At 33.4% G+C, this 18,684-nt stretch overlaps 1 protein-coding gene across 12 annotated transcripts in view; it reads left to right on the forward strand.

Annotated features, from left to right (window-relative positions):
- Window positions 1-18,684, forward strand: part of TANC2 (tetratricopeptide repeat, ankyrin repeat and coiled-coil containing 2) — a 341,035-nt gene that overhangs the window by 101,807 nt on the left and 220,544 nt on the right. For 10 of the 12 annotated variants that reach the window (XM_074320171.1, XM_074320173.1, XM_074320174.1 and 7 more), the window contains one exon: window positions 5,293-5,386. In XM_074320171.1, coding sequence (XP_074176272.1) covers window positions 5,320-5,386 — 67 coding nt within the window. In that variant the 5' untranslated portion in view covers window positions 5,293-5,319. Of the gene's footprint in view, window positions 1-5,292; window positions 5,387-18,344; window positions 18,484-18,684 lie in introns of those variants that run through there. The other 2 variants (XM_074320176.1, XM_074320178.1) reach the window with 2 other exon arrangements.

Genomic DNA, 18,684 nt, shown 5'->3' on the forward strand with positions numbered 1-18,684 from the left:
ACCCCACTCACACTTGGTCCTGATTAATGTATTGATAGATTTGATTTTTGCCACTATTTTGCTTAGGATTTTTGTATCTGTGTCATTAGAGAGGTGTGTAATAACTTCTTTCTTGTAACAGCCTTGCTGTCTTTTGTTACCAAGCTTATGCTGTCTTTAAAAAACAAATTTGGAAGTGTTCCCTGTTTTTCTACTCTCTGGAACAATTTGTGTAAGATTGGTGTTCTTCCCTAAATGCTGGTAGAATGCACTATTGATATCATGTGGGCCTAGAGTTTCCTTTGTGGGAGTGTGTTTTTACCTTACATAAAAAATTTCAAACATACAGAAAATGTAACATAATTTTACAGTTAACACATGTATATTCACCACTTAGAACCTACTGTTAATTTTCTATATAAATTATGTATTCTATAAATGCTTTATTATACATCAGCCTTCTCATTCCTTTAGCAATTAATGACTTTGTTGAAAACAAATGATGATATAAGTGTAGGTCTATTTTTGGACTACCTGTTCTGTTCCATTGAAATGCATCCCTTTTGAAATCATTTTTTGATGCATTTCAAAGTAATTGGAACATCAGTATGCCTTCCTCTAAATATGTAAGCATGAATACTATTAAGTATAGTTCAGTATTTGTTTACTTTATTCTTTTGAAGTAAAATTTACATGCAATGTGATACATAAATCTGATTTGAACAGTTGCTAAGTTTTGACAAATGTATACATCTGTGTATCCCAAGTTCCGAAAGGTACAGAATATTGTCATCATCCTGGACAGTTTCTTCATGCCTTTTCTCAGTAAATCCTCTCACCTATCCTTGAGAGAGAAACATTCTGATTTTAGTCTACCATAGATTACTGCATATACTTTTATGTAGTGTTCTTTCATTCATCATATTATATTTTGAGATTTGTCTGTTTTGTTGAATATATGAATACTTCATACCTTTTTATTGAGTAGTATTCCACTCTATAAAAATCCTAGTTTATGCATTTTCCTGTTGATGGACACCTGGGCTAGTTTTTTGCTATTATGAATAAAGCTGCTAAGAAAATTGCCATACTAGTCTTTTTACGTGCATGGTTTAATTTCTCCTCCTGGGTAAATGCTATGTAAGGGGTGGTGTCATACATTAGATATATGCTTAGTTTTATAATAAACAGCTAGACTTCTCTCCAAAGCAGTTGTACCATTATACTCCTAAAACAATGTATTATGAGTTTCATTTGCTTTCCATCCTGGTCAATATTTGGTATAGTTAGGCTTTTAAAAGTTAGCTCTTCTGGTGGGAGTATAGTGGTAGCTCATGGTAATTTGTATTTCCCCAATGACAAATAGTGTTAAGCCTTTTTTTTTTCTTTTAAAACAGTGTTTTATTCTTGAGTAGCTCTCCAGAAATAGCATATTTTGTTGTTTTCTTTTTCTTAAATTAAGGTTTATTGGGGTGACAAGTGTTAGTAAAGTTACATAGATTTCAGGTGTACAATTCTATATTATATCATCTATAAATCACATTGTGCGTTCACCATCCAGACAGAGTCAGTTCTCTTTCCATCACCATATATTTGAGCCTTTTTAATATATCTTCTTTTTACAAATGTCTATTCGAATCTTTTACTCATTTAAAAATATTTCTCTATTATTGAGTTGTAGGTGTTCTTGGATATCAGTTCTGTGTTACATATATGTTTTGCGAATGATTTCTCCCAATTTGTGAGTAGCCTATTCATTTTCTTAATGTTATTTTTGAGGAGAAGATTTAAAAAAAAATTTAACGAAGCCCAAATACATCAGCTTTTTCTTTTATGGTTATTACTTTCTGTGTTCTAAGAACCCTTTGTCTATCTCTAAAAAAAGAAGACATTCTCCTACGTTTTCTTCTAAAAGAGATGATTTTTATCATTTATGTGATGTTTGATGTACTTTGAATTTTCATGTATGGGTTAATTTTTTTTAAAAATGAGTATCTACTTGTTCCACCACCATTTGTTGAGAAGACTGTCCTTTATCCATTAATGACATTGTTGAAAACAAATGATGATATAAGTGTAGGTCTATTTTTGGACTACCTATTCTGTTTCATTGAAGTACTTGAATACTTTTGCGGGTACCATATTGTCATGATTACTGGAGCTTTAGAGTTGTGTAAGTGCTCCATTTTTTTTGTGAGTTTCCAAGACTGTTTTGGATGTCCTGGGCTCTTTGCATTACCCTATGCATTTTAGAAATCAGCTTTTCAATTTCTACAAAAATGCCTGCTGGAATTTGATTGCGATTGTATTGTCTCTTTAGAACAATATAGGGAGAATTGACGTTTTAACAATATTGAACCTTCCAATCTATGAACAAGGTATGTCTCCAATTATTTAGGTCATCTTTAATGTTTTTGTAGCAACTTTTTGCAGTTTTTACTATCTTTTGTTAAGGATTTTTGAGTCTTATGTTCATGAGATAATGTGGTTTGTAATTTTTTTTTTCTTGTAATCCCTGTTAGGTTTTGGGATTAAGATCATGCTGCCCTCATAAATGTGAGGGAAGTGTTGGGAAACATTACTTCTATTTTCTTAAAGAATTTTTTAAGATTGGTGTTATTTGTTCTTTAAATGTTTGGTATTCTTCACTAGTGAAATAATCTGGCCCTGTAGTTTTCTTTGTGGGAAGAATTTTGATAAATGTTTTGATAGTTTTGGTAAACTACATTTTTCAAAGAATTTGTTTCATATAACATTAAATTTAGTTTAAATTTAGTGTAAAGTTGTTCATAATATCTTCATATTTTTAAAAAGCCTGTTCTATCTGAAATGAGATCCCTAATTTTATTCCTGATATTGGTAATTTCTCTCTTTTTTTCTTGATCAAGGTTACTAGGGGCTTCTCAGTTTTACTACTTTTCAGAAATACAGTGTTTACTTTGTTGATTTTATTTATTTTGGACTTGTTTTTTGTGTCATTTGTTTCTACTCTTTACTCTTTGTTTCCTTCTAATTTGGTTTGATTTGCTGTTTGTTTTTGAACTTTTGAGAGAGAAACTTACATATTGATTTTTATCCTCTTCTAATAGTACAGGCATTTAAGGTATACATTTATTTACAAGCATTGCTTTAGTTCCATCCTATGTTTCCATAGGTCATGTTTTCATTATAATTCATTGCAAATGCTTTAAAATTTCCATTGTGATTTATTTACTCTTTTTGATTCATGGGTTATTTAGAAGCATATCACCTAATTTTCAAACAGTGGGAGATTTTCTCGATTTTTAAAACGTATTCACTTCTAGCTTAATTGCATTGTAGTCAGAGAGTATACTCTCAAAGTCTAAAGTGTTTGAAATTTGTTGAGACTTGTTTTATGACCCAGCACATAGTCCATTTTGGTGTGTGTTTCATGTATAGTTTGTGTATTCTATTTTTATGTGGAAGAGAGTGCTATGTATATTTATTAGGTTTAGTTGGTCAATTGTGTATTTCAAATTTTATATACCTTAGTAAATTTTTTTGTCTGCTTATTTTGTAGCTATTGACAATGGTGTGTTACTGTCCCATGTGATTATAGATTTGTCTGTGTCGTCTATTAGTCTTGTATGTTTTTGCTTTATATATTTTTAAGTTTTGTCATTGGGTCCATTCAGATTTAGAATTATGATAGCTTCTTGTTGGTAGGACTTTTTAATTATTATGAAATGTTTTTATATCTAGCAATGCTTATTGCCTTAAATCTATTTTGTCTGATATTGACATATCTGTTCCAGCTTCCTTTAATTGGTTTTTGAATGGTGTATCTTTTCCAATCATTTCATATTCAGTCTTTCTGTGTAAATAGTCTTTCAGTGGAATATTTAACATAATTAACAGATATAATTTGAGTTTAAAACCAACCTCTTACTAGTGGTTTTATATTTTATCCACATGTGCTGTACTTTTTCTCTCACTTATCACCTTCTTTGATTCAATCAAATATTAATATTTTAATTATTTTTCTCACCTCAGTTAGCTTTCAATGGCTGTTCTAGAAATTACTACATGAATTTAGAGTTATTGCAGTCAAATGTAAATTATTATTTCTGTCAGTCCATTCTGTACAATACAGCTGTCTTAGAAACGAACTCAATTTACCCCACTGCTGCCTTTTTGGTTATTGTTACCATGAATTTTAAATCTACATCTATTTTAAACTTAACAAGCTAGTAATATTTTTTACAGTATGTTTATTCATAGGTACCAACATATTTACCTTTTTCTATGGCTCTTTTTGCATTTCTATGTTTTTTTTTCTAGCGTGATTTTCCTTCTGTAGGAAGAACTCCCTTTTCGTATTTTTTTTACTGATAAATTCCCTTTTCTTTCCTGAAATTACCTTTATTTTGTTTTTCAAACATATTTTTAACTGTGAATAGATTTCTTGATTGGCATCTATTTTCTTTCAGAATTTTTAAGAAGTCATCCCATTGTTTTCTGCCATTCGATTTTCAACCGTTATCTCTCTGTGCTTTTGTTTGGGTGTTTTTTGTTACCCTCTATTCTAGTTTACGTTTGCTCATTTCAGTCTCCTGGAGGCACCAAGTCCTGACAACACTTTTGGGAAATTTTTCTATGAAGAACAAGGATATAGTAGCAGTAATTAGACTATGTGGGAATAAAGAGAGAGGCCTGCTTATTTGATTTTGGTTAAGACATACTAATATGTTTATGTTATGATTGGAATGATTTGGTAACGAGAAAAAAATGGAAGTTGTATGAGAGAGAAAAGGAAGATGATTTTTGGATGAAAGTCCTTGAGAAAGTGAGAGAGGACATAATCTAAAGCACAACTGGAAGGATTTTTCTTTGGTAGGAGTGGGATATAAAGAGGAAAGGCTCTGATTCGTGTATATCAGTAGTCTTGGGAGGCGGAATTCTGGCTTGATCAATGGAGAATATGCAGCTGCTGTAAGTTTCTAGACTCTTAAACTTTGGATGTGTGTGTTGGGCATATGGGAAAATTGTCCAAGAAATAGAGTCAAATGCAAAGGTAGCTACCTAATTCTGTTTTCTGTTTCTGGGTGCTCTCAGTGATGTCTACCTTTATCTCTTAGGGTACTAAAGTATTGGTACTTGTAGGGTACTTGTAAGGAAATATTTACATGTTTAATTAAGTTAATTAAATATATGTTTTTGGCATATGGTTAAAATTTCTGTAGTATATTTTTAGACATAATTTCTTACATATAATGCATTTAAAATTAATTCCTAGTATTTTGAATAGAAAATCAAGTTTTCTAACATATTTTCTCACATTTTCTTTTGCAGTTTTGTGAGTACTAGAATAGCACAACCATGTTTCGGAATAGTCTCAAGATGCTTCTTACTGGAGGGAAATCAAGTCGTAAAAACCGATCAAGTGGTAAGTGACTGTGCTACATTTATTCTGTGTGGTATTTTAGAAAAGGAAGTTCTTTAGGGATTGAATTAATGCTACACTTTATGTATTTGTTTATTAAATGGTTTATTTAATTGAGAAAAAAGAAAGTTTATATTCCTATAGGCTGTCATATGCTTATTAAGAGGTAGGAACACTTGAATACTTATCAGGAACACTCAGGTAAAGGAAAAGCATGTAAATAAAATATTTATTTCTAATATGAGAATGTAGTGCATCTGTGCACCATTTATTAAAAACCTAGACCTAAACTTGCTTTTTGAATTAACACGTGCAATTATTTTAGTCCTAGGCAGTCTTTTGGGAATGAGACTGTAAAAAATGAAACTGTCCTCAAATGTTGTACAGAAAGTGAAATATAAATTGAAGATTTTTACAGTCATTAAAATAAAGTTTATAAACAATTTAAGAACAAGGAGGTAATTCTTAGGCTCTTAAGTTAAAAGTAAACTGAAACTGTATATATACTTTTTTTGGGAGAAATATTGAAGAGGAATGTACTAAATGTTTGTTTTCTATAAATGGGTTGTAGATATTTATTACATTGTTTTAATCTTTGCAATTTCCTAATTTGTAGGCATTTTATAAGTTTACATTGGTAGTATATTCATCATTCACTTCAAAATGTTTTTTTAACTCTCCTTGACCCATAGATATTTAAAGTATAGATATTTAAAGTATAATTGTTAATTTCTAAACAGTTGATGATTTCCTAGTTATCATTAACTTAATTGTACTGTTATCAGAGAACCTATCCTGTATTATGTCATTCTTTTGATTTATTGAGATTTGCCTTACAGTTCAGCATATGATCAATATTCTGGATGCACCTAAAAATAATGTAGATTCTGCAGTTATTGGGTGCAGTGTAGGTCAGTTTTGTTATTGGTAGTCCTCAAATATTTTATATCACATTTTTTAAAAAATTTTTTACTCAGAAAGGTGGATTAAATCTCAAACTATGATTGTGGAACTGTCTATTTCTCTTTGTAGTTCCTGACAGTTTTTGCTTTCTATATATGGAAGCTATCTTATTAGATCTATTGAAATTTAAAATTGCTCTGTCTTCCTGGTGAATTGATTGTTTTACCATAATGAGATAGCCCCTTTTTATTTCTAATGATGCCTTTTATTTGAAAATTGATTTTGTCTACTATTAGGATAGCTAGCCCAGCTTTCTTTTGACTAGTGTTTGCAAGGTCTGATTTGTTCCATACTTTAAACATTTCTATGTATTAATAGCATATAGTTTCTTTTTTATTCATTCAGACAAGTATTTTCTCTTAAGGGAGACATTGGTTCCTCAACATTAAGTCAACCAGTGATATATTTGGGTGTATATGTAACATGTTATTGTATGTGTTCTACTTGTCCTGCTTATTCTGTGCTTTTTTTCTTTCTTCTTTCATGCTTTATTTTAGATTGATTAAAACATTTTTCATTATTCCATATCTCCTCCTATTGGCTTGGAAATTATATACTATTATAATTCTTTCAGTGGTTACCTTAAAGATTAAAACATCAATCAAAGTTTAATATCAGTTGGTACTTTTACCCTCTTCTGGACAATGCAAGAACTTCAGATTATTTTCATCTGTATGTATTTTAATCTTTGCAAGACATCTTTTTTTTTTTTATGTAGTGACTGTTATTTAGATTTACCCACATGTTTGACCTTTTCATTGGTTTTCATTCCTTCCTACATCCCTTAATATCTAGATGGGATAACCTTTCTTTTTGTCTGAAGAATGCTTTTTATAATTTCCTTTAGTTGGGCTTGATCTTCTTGTGGCAAATTTACTTTGCTTTTGTTTATCTAAAAATGTCTTTATTTTGCCTTTTTCCCCCCTTTTTTTTTGCAGAATATTTTTGCTGGGAGTAGAATTCTAGGTCAGCAATTATTTTCTTTCAGCACTTTCAAATATTGTTCATTGTCTTCTGGCTTCTTGAATTATTTCTGGTGGGAAGTCACTGTTAATGGCTGTGACCTAAGGAGGCCTAATTGCTGTCTCTTTAAAGGCAATCTGTCATTTTTCTCTTAGTTTTTAGTCTTCTAGATTTACACTGATGTACCCAGGAGTAGTTTTCTTTTTATATATCATTGTTTATCTTCTATTTATTTATGTTTGTAAGATTTTTTGAATCTGTGGATTGATATCTTTGATCAGTTTTGGAAAGCTATTATCCATTATCTCTTTAAATTTTGATTTTTTTTCATTTTCTCCCTCTCTTTTCTTCCTAGGACCCCAGTTATACGTTTTGATAGACCACATGCATATCACCTATGTTTCTTACATTCTCTTTCTGTCCTTTTTTCTCTATTTATGCTGGATATTTTCTTCTGATCTTTCAGTTCATTAATTTACTCTTCACTGGTATGTAATCTCCTCTTAACCATATTCAGTTCTTAATTTTAGTTTTTATATATTTCAGTTCCAGAACTTCCATTTGCTTCTTTAATTTTTTTAAGTTTAGAAATAATTTTAAGCTTACCAGTAGGTTGCAACAATAGTACAGAGAATGCCACTTACCCTTCCACAGTCACAAATTATTTACTTTTCACTGTATTTATCATTCTCTCTATATACAATGCTTTATCATTTTCACTATATACAATTCTTTCCAATTTAAGGAAATAAATTTTCATTCTTCTATATTGTTTTTCCCATCCTCAACTTGTGCAAGTTGCTTGAAATTTAAAATATTGATTTCTTAGTAGATTGAAGCTCCCCTGAAAAAACTCTTTTATTATTAATCCAAGCTTATATATTTTAATCAACAATTTAAAAAAAAGAAAAAAAATATATATAACTGGTTTAATTTGGACACTGTTGCAGGAGATGAGTTACTTTAAAAATCCAAGTATATATCAGATATATCACTTACAGTCGTACATTCATAAATCTGAGAGGGTACAGTGAAGAAAAAGAAATATTTAGGAAATAGAATGTGCTTTCTGTTTAAAAAAAGGATTTAAATAGGGAATTAAATATATAATTTTATAATGATTAATTTTTATATGGCATATTTTGAGGTAATACATTATAATGACTTCATTCACCAAGTTAAAATAATAACTTATTTTAACACTGTCAAATTTTTCATATGAATATATCTGGTTTTTCTAGGAAACTTTATTTCAAATAAAGAAAACTCTAGATTATAGATTTAGTGCTTTTGCAAGTTTGTGATATTCTGTACTAGCACATGGTCTCCTCATATAATGCAATCATGGTCACTTCTGTTTTCTTGTGATATGTGGGGATTTTAATAAAAATACCTGCATGTACTCACAGTATTAAAAGGTGAATGATGGGGCTAAGAAATGAGTGAGATGCTAAAAGGAGAAAAATATCTTTTAAAAATTGCTGTGGTACATCATGCACAAACTCTTGTCCTCAAGGATCTCTAGAATGTATTTCTATAAATGGGAAGTACCATCAGTACAGTTATAAGTTAGTTGTCGTCTTACTTTAAAGAAACTCAATAACCAGAAATTTAATCTTAAAAACAAGCTCTGTGCTCCCCCCACCCCATTTTCATAGATTCTTGTATACAGGGTTTTTTTTACTTCCTGGAGAAAATAGGTTAACTTTGTTTTTCTAGATTCAAAGTGTTCTGACCTGGAGTCGTGATATTCTTTCATTCATCCCTAAGTGTCTTGCATCAAAAATATTTTTCTTTTAAAAATGCTGGTTCTTTACAGGAGTTCCAAAGGGATCTTTAGACCAAGCTTTACTGAGATAGGAAGTAATCTGGTCATGTTTTTAAACCAGAGATGAACAAAAAGATTTGACTTTGTTTTTTTCCTAAACCACCATTAATCTTTTACTTTAAGTAAACTGAAGGATCACGTAACATTGAAAAATGTTGTCTTTGCTATTAGAATGAGACTGAAAGTCTTGCATAGTAACTCCATGGTTGAACAATTTTCAAATGAAATGTCTTTTGTAAAGTTATTTTGTGTAATCAATGGGATATGTCAGTGAAGTAATATTAATAAAAAGTATATGATAAACATATAGCTATGATATTCTGTTTCTCTAAGAAAATGGTTTTACTATCTTCAGATGAGTCTATGGTATTGAAATATCCTTGTCATATGTATGTAAAGATGTAGAATTTGGAAAAATACTTCGTTCACCTTTGCATACAATTGATTCAGATTCAGTCAGCATACATTTATTGACTATGTGCCTTGCACTATGTTAAATACTTTAACCAAAATTATACTCATATATTAGTCTATATTAACATGAAATATGTGTAAAATTTGAAAATTGTGGGATGATTTTCTTTTGCTCATTGAAGATTTTATTTTAGGGAACCTATGGTTTTGATTAGGAAAGAATGGTAAATATCATTTGTAGTTATTGTAAAGCATTTAGATAGTATTAGGTTGGTGCAAAGTAATTGCGGTTTAAAGGTAAAAAAAAAAAAAAATTGCAAAAACCGCAATTACTTTTGCACCAACCTAATAGTTTGTGCTTTAGACTAAGATTGGTATTGGGAACAGAACATTTCTTATCCACTTTATATCCTTGGTCCATATTTCTTAATTAATATTTGTCATGTGGCATGAATTTTCTGAAAAAGTCATAATATTATTTTGTCTTATATATGGTTGTTTTAAAAATATCAGATAAAACTAGTTTTCAATCATTTTGAAATAATTCAGTGACTCTTAAGAATAGTGCTGTTCAATAGAACTTGCTGTGATGATGAATGTATTTTATGAATATCCGTCATCCAGTACTGTAATAAAAGGAACATGTGACTGCCCCCAAATGTAGTTCATAAAATCACTCCACAAATATATATATATGTTTTTAAAGGGAACAGGACTTTATTGGGGAACAGTGTGCACTTTCAGGACTTTTCTCCGAGTCAAGTTGTTGTTCTTTCAGTCTTAGTTGTGGAGGGCACAGCTCAGCTCCAGGTCCAGTTGCCGTTGCTAGTTGCAGGGGGCACAGCCCACCATCCCTTGCGGGAGTCAAACCGGCAACCTTGTGGTTGAGAGGACGCGCTCCAACCAACTCAGCCATCCGGGAGCTCAGCGGCAGCTCAGCTCAAGGTGCCGTGTTCAATCTTATTTGCAGGGGGCAGAGCCCACCGTCCCTTGCGGGACTCGAGGAATTGAACCAGCAACCTTGTGGTTGAGAGCCCACTGGCCCATGTGGGAATCGAACCGGAAGCCTTTGGAGTTAGGAGCACGGAGCTCCTACCGCCTGAGCCACCAGGCCGGGCCCTCCACAAATATTTTTTAATGTTTACTGTGTATTAAACATTGTGATACATGCTGGCGATAATTCCTAGTCTCAGGGAGCTCAAAGTCTAATAGAGGAGATTCCTAAAGCAACATGGATAATACAATTGGAGGAGGGGCAGGGAGGAGAGAAGAATGCAAATTGAACTTTGAAGGATAAGTATGCGTTAGGGGTCCACATAGAGAAAGTAGTATTTATTTGCCAGTAGATGAAGATAGGAGACGATATGTTGCATTCTAGCAACTGCAAAAATTTTCTATTCCTAGAACCTAGGGTGAATTAGAAAGTTGCTGAAAAGAATGGATTGTTAATCACATTTATAGCAGGGTTTTAAGAAAGATTTTAACATCTAAACTTAGTACCCTTGCCCTCAGATTTATTAAATTTGAAATTTCTAGAGGAAATAAGAACTTTATGTTAAAATTTAAATTTGATTAGCTCTAACATAGTCTTTTTCCCTGTCAATTTTATTTGCTGTTGTAGCAGTTAGAATGGTGAAATTACCAAAGACCCAATTGAAAATGACTGAGATATGAAAGGGAATTACGTATAAGTTCACATAATAAAGAATTCCTGAGGTGTGGTGATTATAGATAAGTTAATTCTGAAACTCAGCATCATCATCAAGGACTTAATTTCTTTCCATCTTTCTGCTCTGTCACTTTCAGCATATTCATTATTGTTCTCAGACTTGTCCTTACATAGTTGCAAAAGGACTATCATACCTTCAACTTTTATATTCACACACAGCATTGTTCAAAAACTGCTAAACCAACTGGCCCTTTCTTGGGTACATTTTTAAGATTAAGGTAAACTTTTCTGAAAGCAAGTTTTCCCCCTTCCCCATTCATCTCACATCCCACTGGCCAAATTATAGCACATAATCTTTCTTAAGCCAATTAATGGAATTGTAAATGTTGTTATGAAGATTCATTGACTAATTAAGGTTTCTCTCCTGAGGCTAGGGCGAGAACCAGCCTCCCTTGAAGCAAATACCTAAAATAAAATCAGGGTTCTGTAGTATGAAAGAAACGATTGGGTAGGCAGTCAGTGGAGTCTGCCACTTTATTTTATTAACTTAACTATAGGTTTTGTTTATTTATTTTTAAACTTAGAAGTCTTTCCCATACCAAGAATTAGAGCCACATTTGTCTTCCAGTAGGAAAGACAACTTCCTCATGTTTGTCAGTAATAACTAATATTGTGCTATGAAGTTTCCAGGTGATAGGAGCTGTTATGGTGTGACTCAATCCCTTTGAGTCTTATCCATTTTGGAAATCTTTAAAGACTTGGTTTCTGACCTCCAAAACTGAGGACTGGGTCTTGGACCATAGAATTTTACTGTGTGAAAGGTCTTGTGTGGGAAAGAAACCAGCGGTTAATCCTAGAAGACAGATTTTGGTGACTATTCTTGAGCAGGGCGCTTCTCTTCTAGTCTAGAGTGGGAGGGGAAGGGAGATTTGCTCTTACTTAATCTTTCTCCTGAATATATATATGTTTTTTGTTGTTGTTTTTATTATTTTTATTGGGGAACAGTGTGTTTTTCCAGGACCCATCAGCTCCAAGTCAAGTCGTTGTTTTCAATCTAGTCGTGGAGAGCGTAGCTCGCAATGGCCCATGTAGGAATCGAACCGGAACCTGGGTGTTATGAGCACTGCGCTCTAACCAACAGAGCCAACCAGCCACCCCTGAATATATATTTTTAATGATATGAATCGTTTTTGTGTCTGTAAGGGGACAGGTTTTTCAAACTCAAATATATGTAACAGTTTTATCTACTTTTTTGCTATCATCTCCCATCCTAACCACAAAAGACTTGGGCTGCTTGAAAAAGGGGCTGTTCAGAGGGAGAAAGACAATGCTGAAGGAAAAAATTAATTTTTTATAAATTACACTTGGCTGTACTTTTTTGCTCAAAAAATTTATCTCATGCCCCATCCCATTACTTCTGATATTATTCACATGCTCATTGGTTAGTGCTGTCATTTCTTTATTCAAAATATTGTATTACTTTGTTACTCTTCTTTGTTTCCATCTTAAAGATCGATGGCCGGACTACTAGTAAATTTCCTCTCTGTTAACTTTCCAATCACTTTATACACTGAGCTAAAGTACTATTAGATAATATTTAGACACATCTTTCCTCTCTTCTCTCTGTGTTGTATTTTCATTTCTGATGATACAGCAGTCACCTGCTATGGGCCAGGTAAAATACTGAGGGATACAGTTTACTTAGAGATATAAGACACAGTCCCTCCCAGATTATACACTATGGTATAAGTAAACCAATACTATTAAAATATACGATGAGAAATACTAAGTTCTGCACAGAATACTATTGGAATAATGTGTGTGTGTGTGTGTGTGTGTGTGTGTATATACCTATATAATTCTCATACTATATTCTAATACACACGCATACACACAGACACACGACTCCATCTCAGATTGGAGGAGGGGAACAATTCTTGGAGGAGGTAGTGACTATAATTGAGCCCAAATAGTAGTTAGCCAATTTGAGAAATGAGGAGAAGTAAGTTTCAGGCAGAGGATGCAGCAAGTATAAAGGCATGGAGTTGGGAGGGAGCTCCACACATGCAGTGAACTACAAATAGGCAGTTTGGTACTTTGGTTGGCTCTCATTTCTTATATCTGCTTTTTTCTGTCGGTCTATTTTATTCTTTTTTGACCGTACATATTAGTTTTTTCTGCTATTCAGTTCAAATAGTGGAACATAGCTACCGACAACACTTGACTTTTCTATTTTAACAGTCCAGGCAACAAGAGGGGGATACTGACTCAATTGTTTTGTTTTCAAATCCATGTGCTCGTGAGTAGGTTGACTCTGGCTTAACTTTGGTCTGGTATCCACCTTGGACAAACCAGTTATCCTTTGGACTAGGGTTTGAATAAGGTTTGTGATCACCTCAGCGTGGGTTAGGTGTCTGTACCCTCGTGGAAATCAACTGTGGCAGAGGGAGAGAGTAAATTAGTAGATGGGGTGAAGGTTGGTAAATGGCAGTTCCCAGAAAGGTGTGAGTGTGATGGTGGAGAGGTCATCATTAGGAGCTGCTGCAGGTGAGAGACAATAGGGGTCTGAAATAAGGATTGCAGGGGGGATGGAGAGATGTCAAGAAAGAATCAACTGAACTGGATTGATTGGGTTTGGGTCAAATGAAGGCGGAGCCATAGTCTTATTTCCTCATTGATTCATTCACTCTACAAAAATATTTAGGGAGTGTTTGCTATGTGCTAGATACAGTTATAGCTACTGGAGATATGGAATGCTATAGAGCAGTGCTATAGATCAAGAATGCTATATCGATCATGTCCTAGTCATGTAGTAACTCACAGACTGACTCAGTGACTACACCCGTGTTTCTGCTTAGGAGATGGGGTGAATGGTTGGTGCTATTCATTTGAGTTTTGAAGAGAAATGTAATGAATTCCCTTTTGGTGATATTAATTTGGAGGTGATGGTGGGATATCCAGGGGAAATTAGATATATGGGTTAAGGGGCCGGAGGAGAGGCCATGTAAGAGATCTAGAATTGGAAGTTATGACCACATAGTGGTGGTTGAAGTTTTAAAAACTTTAAAGTAAAATTTACCGTGTGTATGCGTGTGTGTGTGTGTGTGTGTGTGTGTGTGTGTGTATGTACACAGTTCTATGAATTTCAACACGTGTAGCTGTAGCAGCTGCCACCACAATTAGTGTACATGATGGTACAGGCTACATTTTGATATCACTTTCTGGTCACAACTGTCTCCCACCCCTAATCCTGGAAACCAATTCTCTATCTCTATCTCTGTTTTTTTTTTTTTTTTTTTTTTTTAATGTCATATAAATGGAATAATACAGTATGTGGCTTTTTAAGACTGGCTTCTTTTATTCTGCTTTAATGTCTTTGAGATTCATCCAAGTTGTTGGATCCAGCAGTAGTAGTTTGTTCTTTTTTATTGCTGAGTGATGTGCCATTGTATGGTTGTATTACAGTTTGTTTATTCATTCATCCACTAAAGAACATTTGGGTTGTTTTCAGTTTTTAGCAATTATGAATAGAGCCACTATAAGCAATCATGTACAGTTTTTTGTGTGAATGTAACTCTTCATTTATCTAGGGTCAGTGCCTAGGAGTGGGATTGTTGGATTATATGGTAGGTGCATGTTTAATTTTTATAAGAAACTGACAAGCAATTTTGCAGATTGGCTGTACCATTTTCATTCCCACCAACAAGATATGAGTGCCAAATGTTCCACATCCTTGCTAGCCCTTAATATTGTCAGTATATATATATTTTAATTTTAGTCATTCTAATAAATGTGTAGTGGTTTCTCACTATGATTCTAATTTGCATTTTTTCTAATAGCTAATGATGTTGAACATTTTTTCATGTGCTTAATTGCCTTTCATATATCCTCTGTAGTGAAGTGTCTGTTCAGATCTTTTACCCATTTTTAAATTAGGTTGTTTTCTTACTGTTGAATTTTGAGAATCCATTGTATATTCTAGATACAGGTCCTTTGTTGGAACGTGATTTGTTTGTTTTGTTTATTCTCATTACAGTGGTTTTGGCAGAGCAAAAATTTTAAATTTTAATGAAGTCCAGTTTATCTTTTTTTTTAATGTATCATGCTTTTGGTATCATATCTAAAACTTCTTTGCCTGGGGTGGCCGGATGGCTCAGTTGATTAGAGCGTGAGCTCTCAACAACAGGTTGTGGGTTCAATTCCCACATGGGATGGTGGGCTGTGCCCCTTGAAACTAAGATTGAAAATGGCAACTGGACTTGGAGCTGAGCTGCGCCCTCCACAACTAGATTGAAGGACAACAACTTGGAACTGATGGGCCCTGGAGAAACACACTGTTCCCCAATATTCCCCAATAAAATTAATAAAATAAAATGAAAGTTCTTTGCCTAACCCAGGTCATAAAGAGTTCTCCCAGGTTTTTTTCTGAGTGTTTTATAGATTTAGATTTCTGATCCACTTTGAGTTTTTTTAATATATGGTGCGAGGTAAAGGTTGATGTGTTTGTTTTTTGCATATGGATATACAGTTGTTCCAATACCATTGTTGAAAAGACTCCTTTAAATTGTTTTTGCACCGTAATCAAAAATCAGTTGGCCATATTTGTTTGGGTTTATTCTTTACTGTTTATTCCATTCCTCTGATCTGTTTGTGTCTATTTGCCAATACCACACTGTCTTGATTACTGTAACTTTACAGTAAGTCTTAAAACAGGGTAGTGTGATTACTGAAACTTTTTCAAAGTTGTTTTAGCAATTTTAGATCCTTTGCCTTTCTATATAAATTTTAGAATCTATATCTATTTAAAAAAACAACCTTCTGGGGTATTGGTTGGAATTGTAGATCAGTTGGAGTAGAATTGAAATCTTTTACCATGTTGGATCTTCCAGTGCATGAACATGGTATGTGTTTCCATTTATTTAAATCTTATTTGTTGTCTTTCATCAACATTTTGTAGTTTCCAGCATACAAATGTATTTTATTAATTTATACCTACTGTGTTTCCCCGAAAATAAGACTGGGTCTTATATTAATTTTTGCTCCAAAAGACGCATTAGGGTTTATGTTCAGGGGATGTCATCCTGAAAAATCATGCTAGGGCTTATTTTATGGTTAGGTCTTATTTTCGAGGAAACACGGTATTTCCTTTTTAAAGCTACTGTTAGTAGTATTTTTTTAATTTTGGTTTTTAATTGTATATATGATTGATTTTTTTAAAAAAATTTTATTGAGGAATGGTGTGTTTTTCCAGGGCCCATCAGCTCCAAGTCAAGTCGTTGTCCTTTAATCTAGCTGTGGAGGGTGCAGTTCAGCTCCAAGTCCAGTCGCTAGTTTTCAGTCTAATTGCAGGGGGCTCAGCCCACCATCCCATACAAGACAAGAATCGAACAGACAACCTTATTGTTAAGGGCTCGCGCTCTAACCAACTGAGCCGTCTGGCCTCCCCACCGGGAGCTCAGTGGTAGCTCAGCTCAAGTCATTGTCTTCAATCTACTAGTTATGGAGGGCGCAGCTCACTGGCCCATGTGGGAATCAAACCGGCAGCTTTCGGAGTTAGGAGCATGGAGCTCTAACCGCCTGAGCCACCGGGCCGGCCCCGAGAATGGGTGTTCTTGCCCCTTGTTGCTGAACTTAAGAGGGAATCATTCAGTCTTGGACCACCAAGTATGATATTGGCTGTAGGTTTTTTTGAAGATGTTCTTGATCAAGTTGACGTATATTTCCTGTATTCCTAGTTTTTCTAGTTTTTATCATGAATGGATATTGAATTTTGTTAAATGCTTTTTCATGTCAGTGATATGATCATGTGATTTTTCTTCTTTGAACCATTAATATGTTGAATTATGCTGAGTGATTTCCAAATATTAAACTAGCTTAGCATTCCCAGGATTAACTCCTCTTTGTCAGTGTGTGTGTGTGTCTGTGTGTGTGTGTGTATACGTTACTGGATTTGATTTACCAATATTTTGTTGAGGAGTTTTGTTTCTGTGTTCATGATGGCTATTGGTCTGTAGTTTTGTGTTTTTTGTAATTATTTTTATCTAATTTGATATTGGAGTAATTTTGTCCTCTTAAAATAAGTTGGGAGTGTTTCCTTCTCTTCTTTTTTTGGAAGAGATTGTGTAGAATTGGTGGGATTTTTTTAATGTTTGGTAGTGGTAGAATTCACCTATGAAACCATTTGGGCCTGGAGATTTCTTTTTTGTAAAGGTTTTTTTAACCACAACAATTTTTTAATAGTTATAGGAATATTCAGATTACTGTTTAATCTCGGGTGAATTTTAGTAATTGTTGTTTATTTATTAATTATTATTTATTTATTAAAAGGTGTGTTTAGAAGATCAAGTTTTGCTACTGACCAGTGATGTGACCTTGAGAAAGATAGTTTAGCCTTAACCTCTGTGGTCTTTAATTTGTTCATCTGAAAAATTAGAGTTAGACTTGTCTTCTTTAAAATTCCTCATGGTTTTTAAATTCTGTAATTCTGGTAGGATAAGAGTGTACGTATGTTTTTGAAATTTATGTGAAAGGATTGTGAGCCTCTGTTTCTTGTTTCATCTGTCAGTTTTTGAACATTGGTTTATTAGATTCACATCGCCTTTAATAGATCAGGTCTGTATTTTCTTCTTATAAATAGATTATTTGTTGATGAAAAGGTGTGGTTAGAGGCAAGCCTCTTTATGCACATGTACATGATATATTTATGGTATTTGAAAAAAATTATTTTCATAAGCTATGCAAGAAGATGTAAGACATACATATGTTAGTTTTTAATGTTCTTGAAAAAAATAATCAGTTTAGAATTTATAAAATGCTAGAAATGAATTTATCTTCTGGTAATTATCCTTCTGAATCTTCATAATTTGGTGATTATTCTTGTGATTTTAAAAGTCATTCATTTTTGGCTACTTAATAGAAATAATTTCTATATAAGTATTTTATGTAAAATTATTTTTTCAAAGGTGGCACACTGTTGTGCATCTTGCCCATTTGTTGGGTTACAGCAAAGTGAAACTAGCATACAGATCTGCTGCTGGAGGAAATATTAAGTTGCAGGCTGCAGCTGGAGGATTTTACGTAGGCACCTGTGGGTTTGAGTGCGTTCAATATACAGACTGCAGTAGGAGGCTGGCACTGCCTCTGCTGACTCCAGTACACTCCTTCACTGCTGTTCTGCTGATTTCTCCACTGTCCAGAAGACAAACAAAATGGTGCAGCACGTACAGGGCATGGGGAAAGAATAACCGTCAATATGACTCAAAGGTGGGTTTGCTATACTGAATGCCAGAGAAAATTGCTTAACGAGATTAAAAGCTTAGATATAGTTCAGTATGTCAGATATCTTTAGCTGTGTTAATATTTGATTATGGCCATTTAAGAATGAAAATGTGTAGTTTTGAAATCTGCATGCGCTCTATATCTAGAGGTTTCAGGTATATTGCATGTGTAGCATTAATAAATGCA

This window comes from Rhinolophus sinicus, linkage group LG15, assembly GCF_036562045.2.
Source record: "Rhinolophus sinicus isolate RSC01 linkage group LG15, ASM3656204v1, whole genome shotgun sequence".
Lineage (NCBI taxonomy): Eukaryota > Metazoa > Chordata > Mammalia > Chiroptera > Rhinolophidae > Rhinolophus > Rhinolophus sinicus.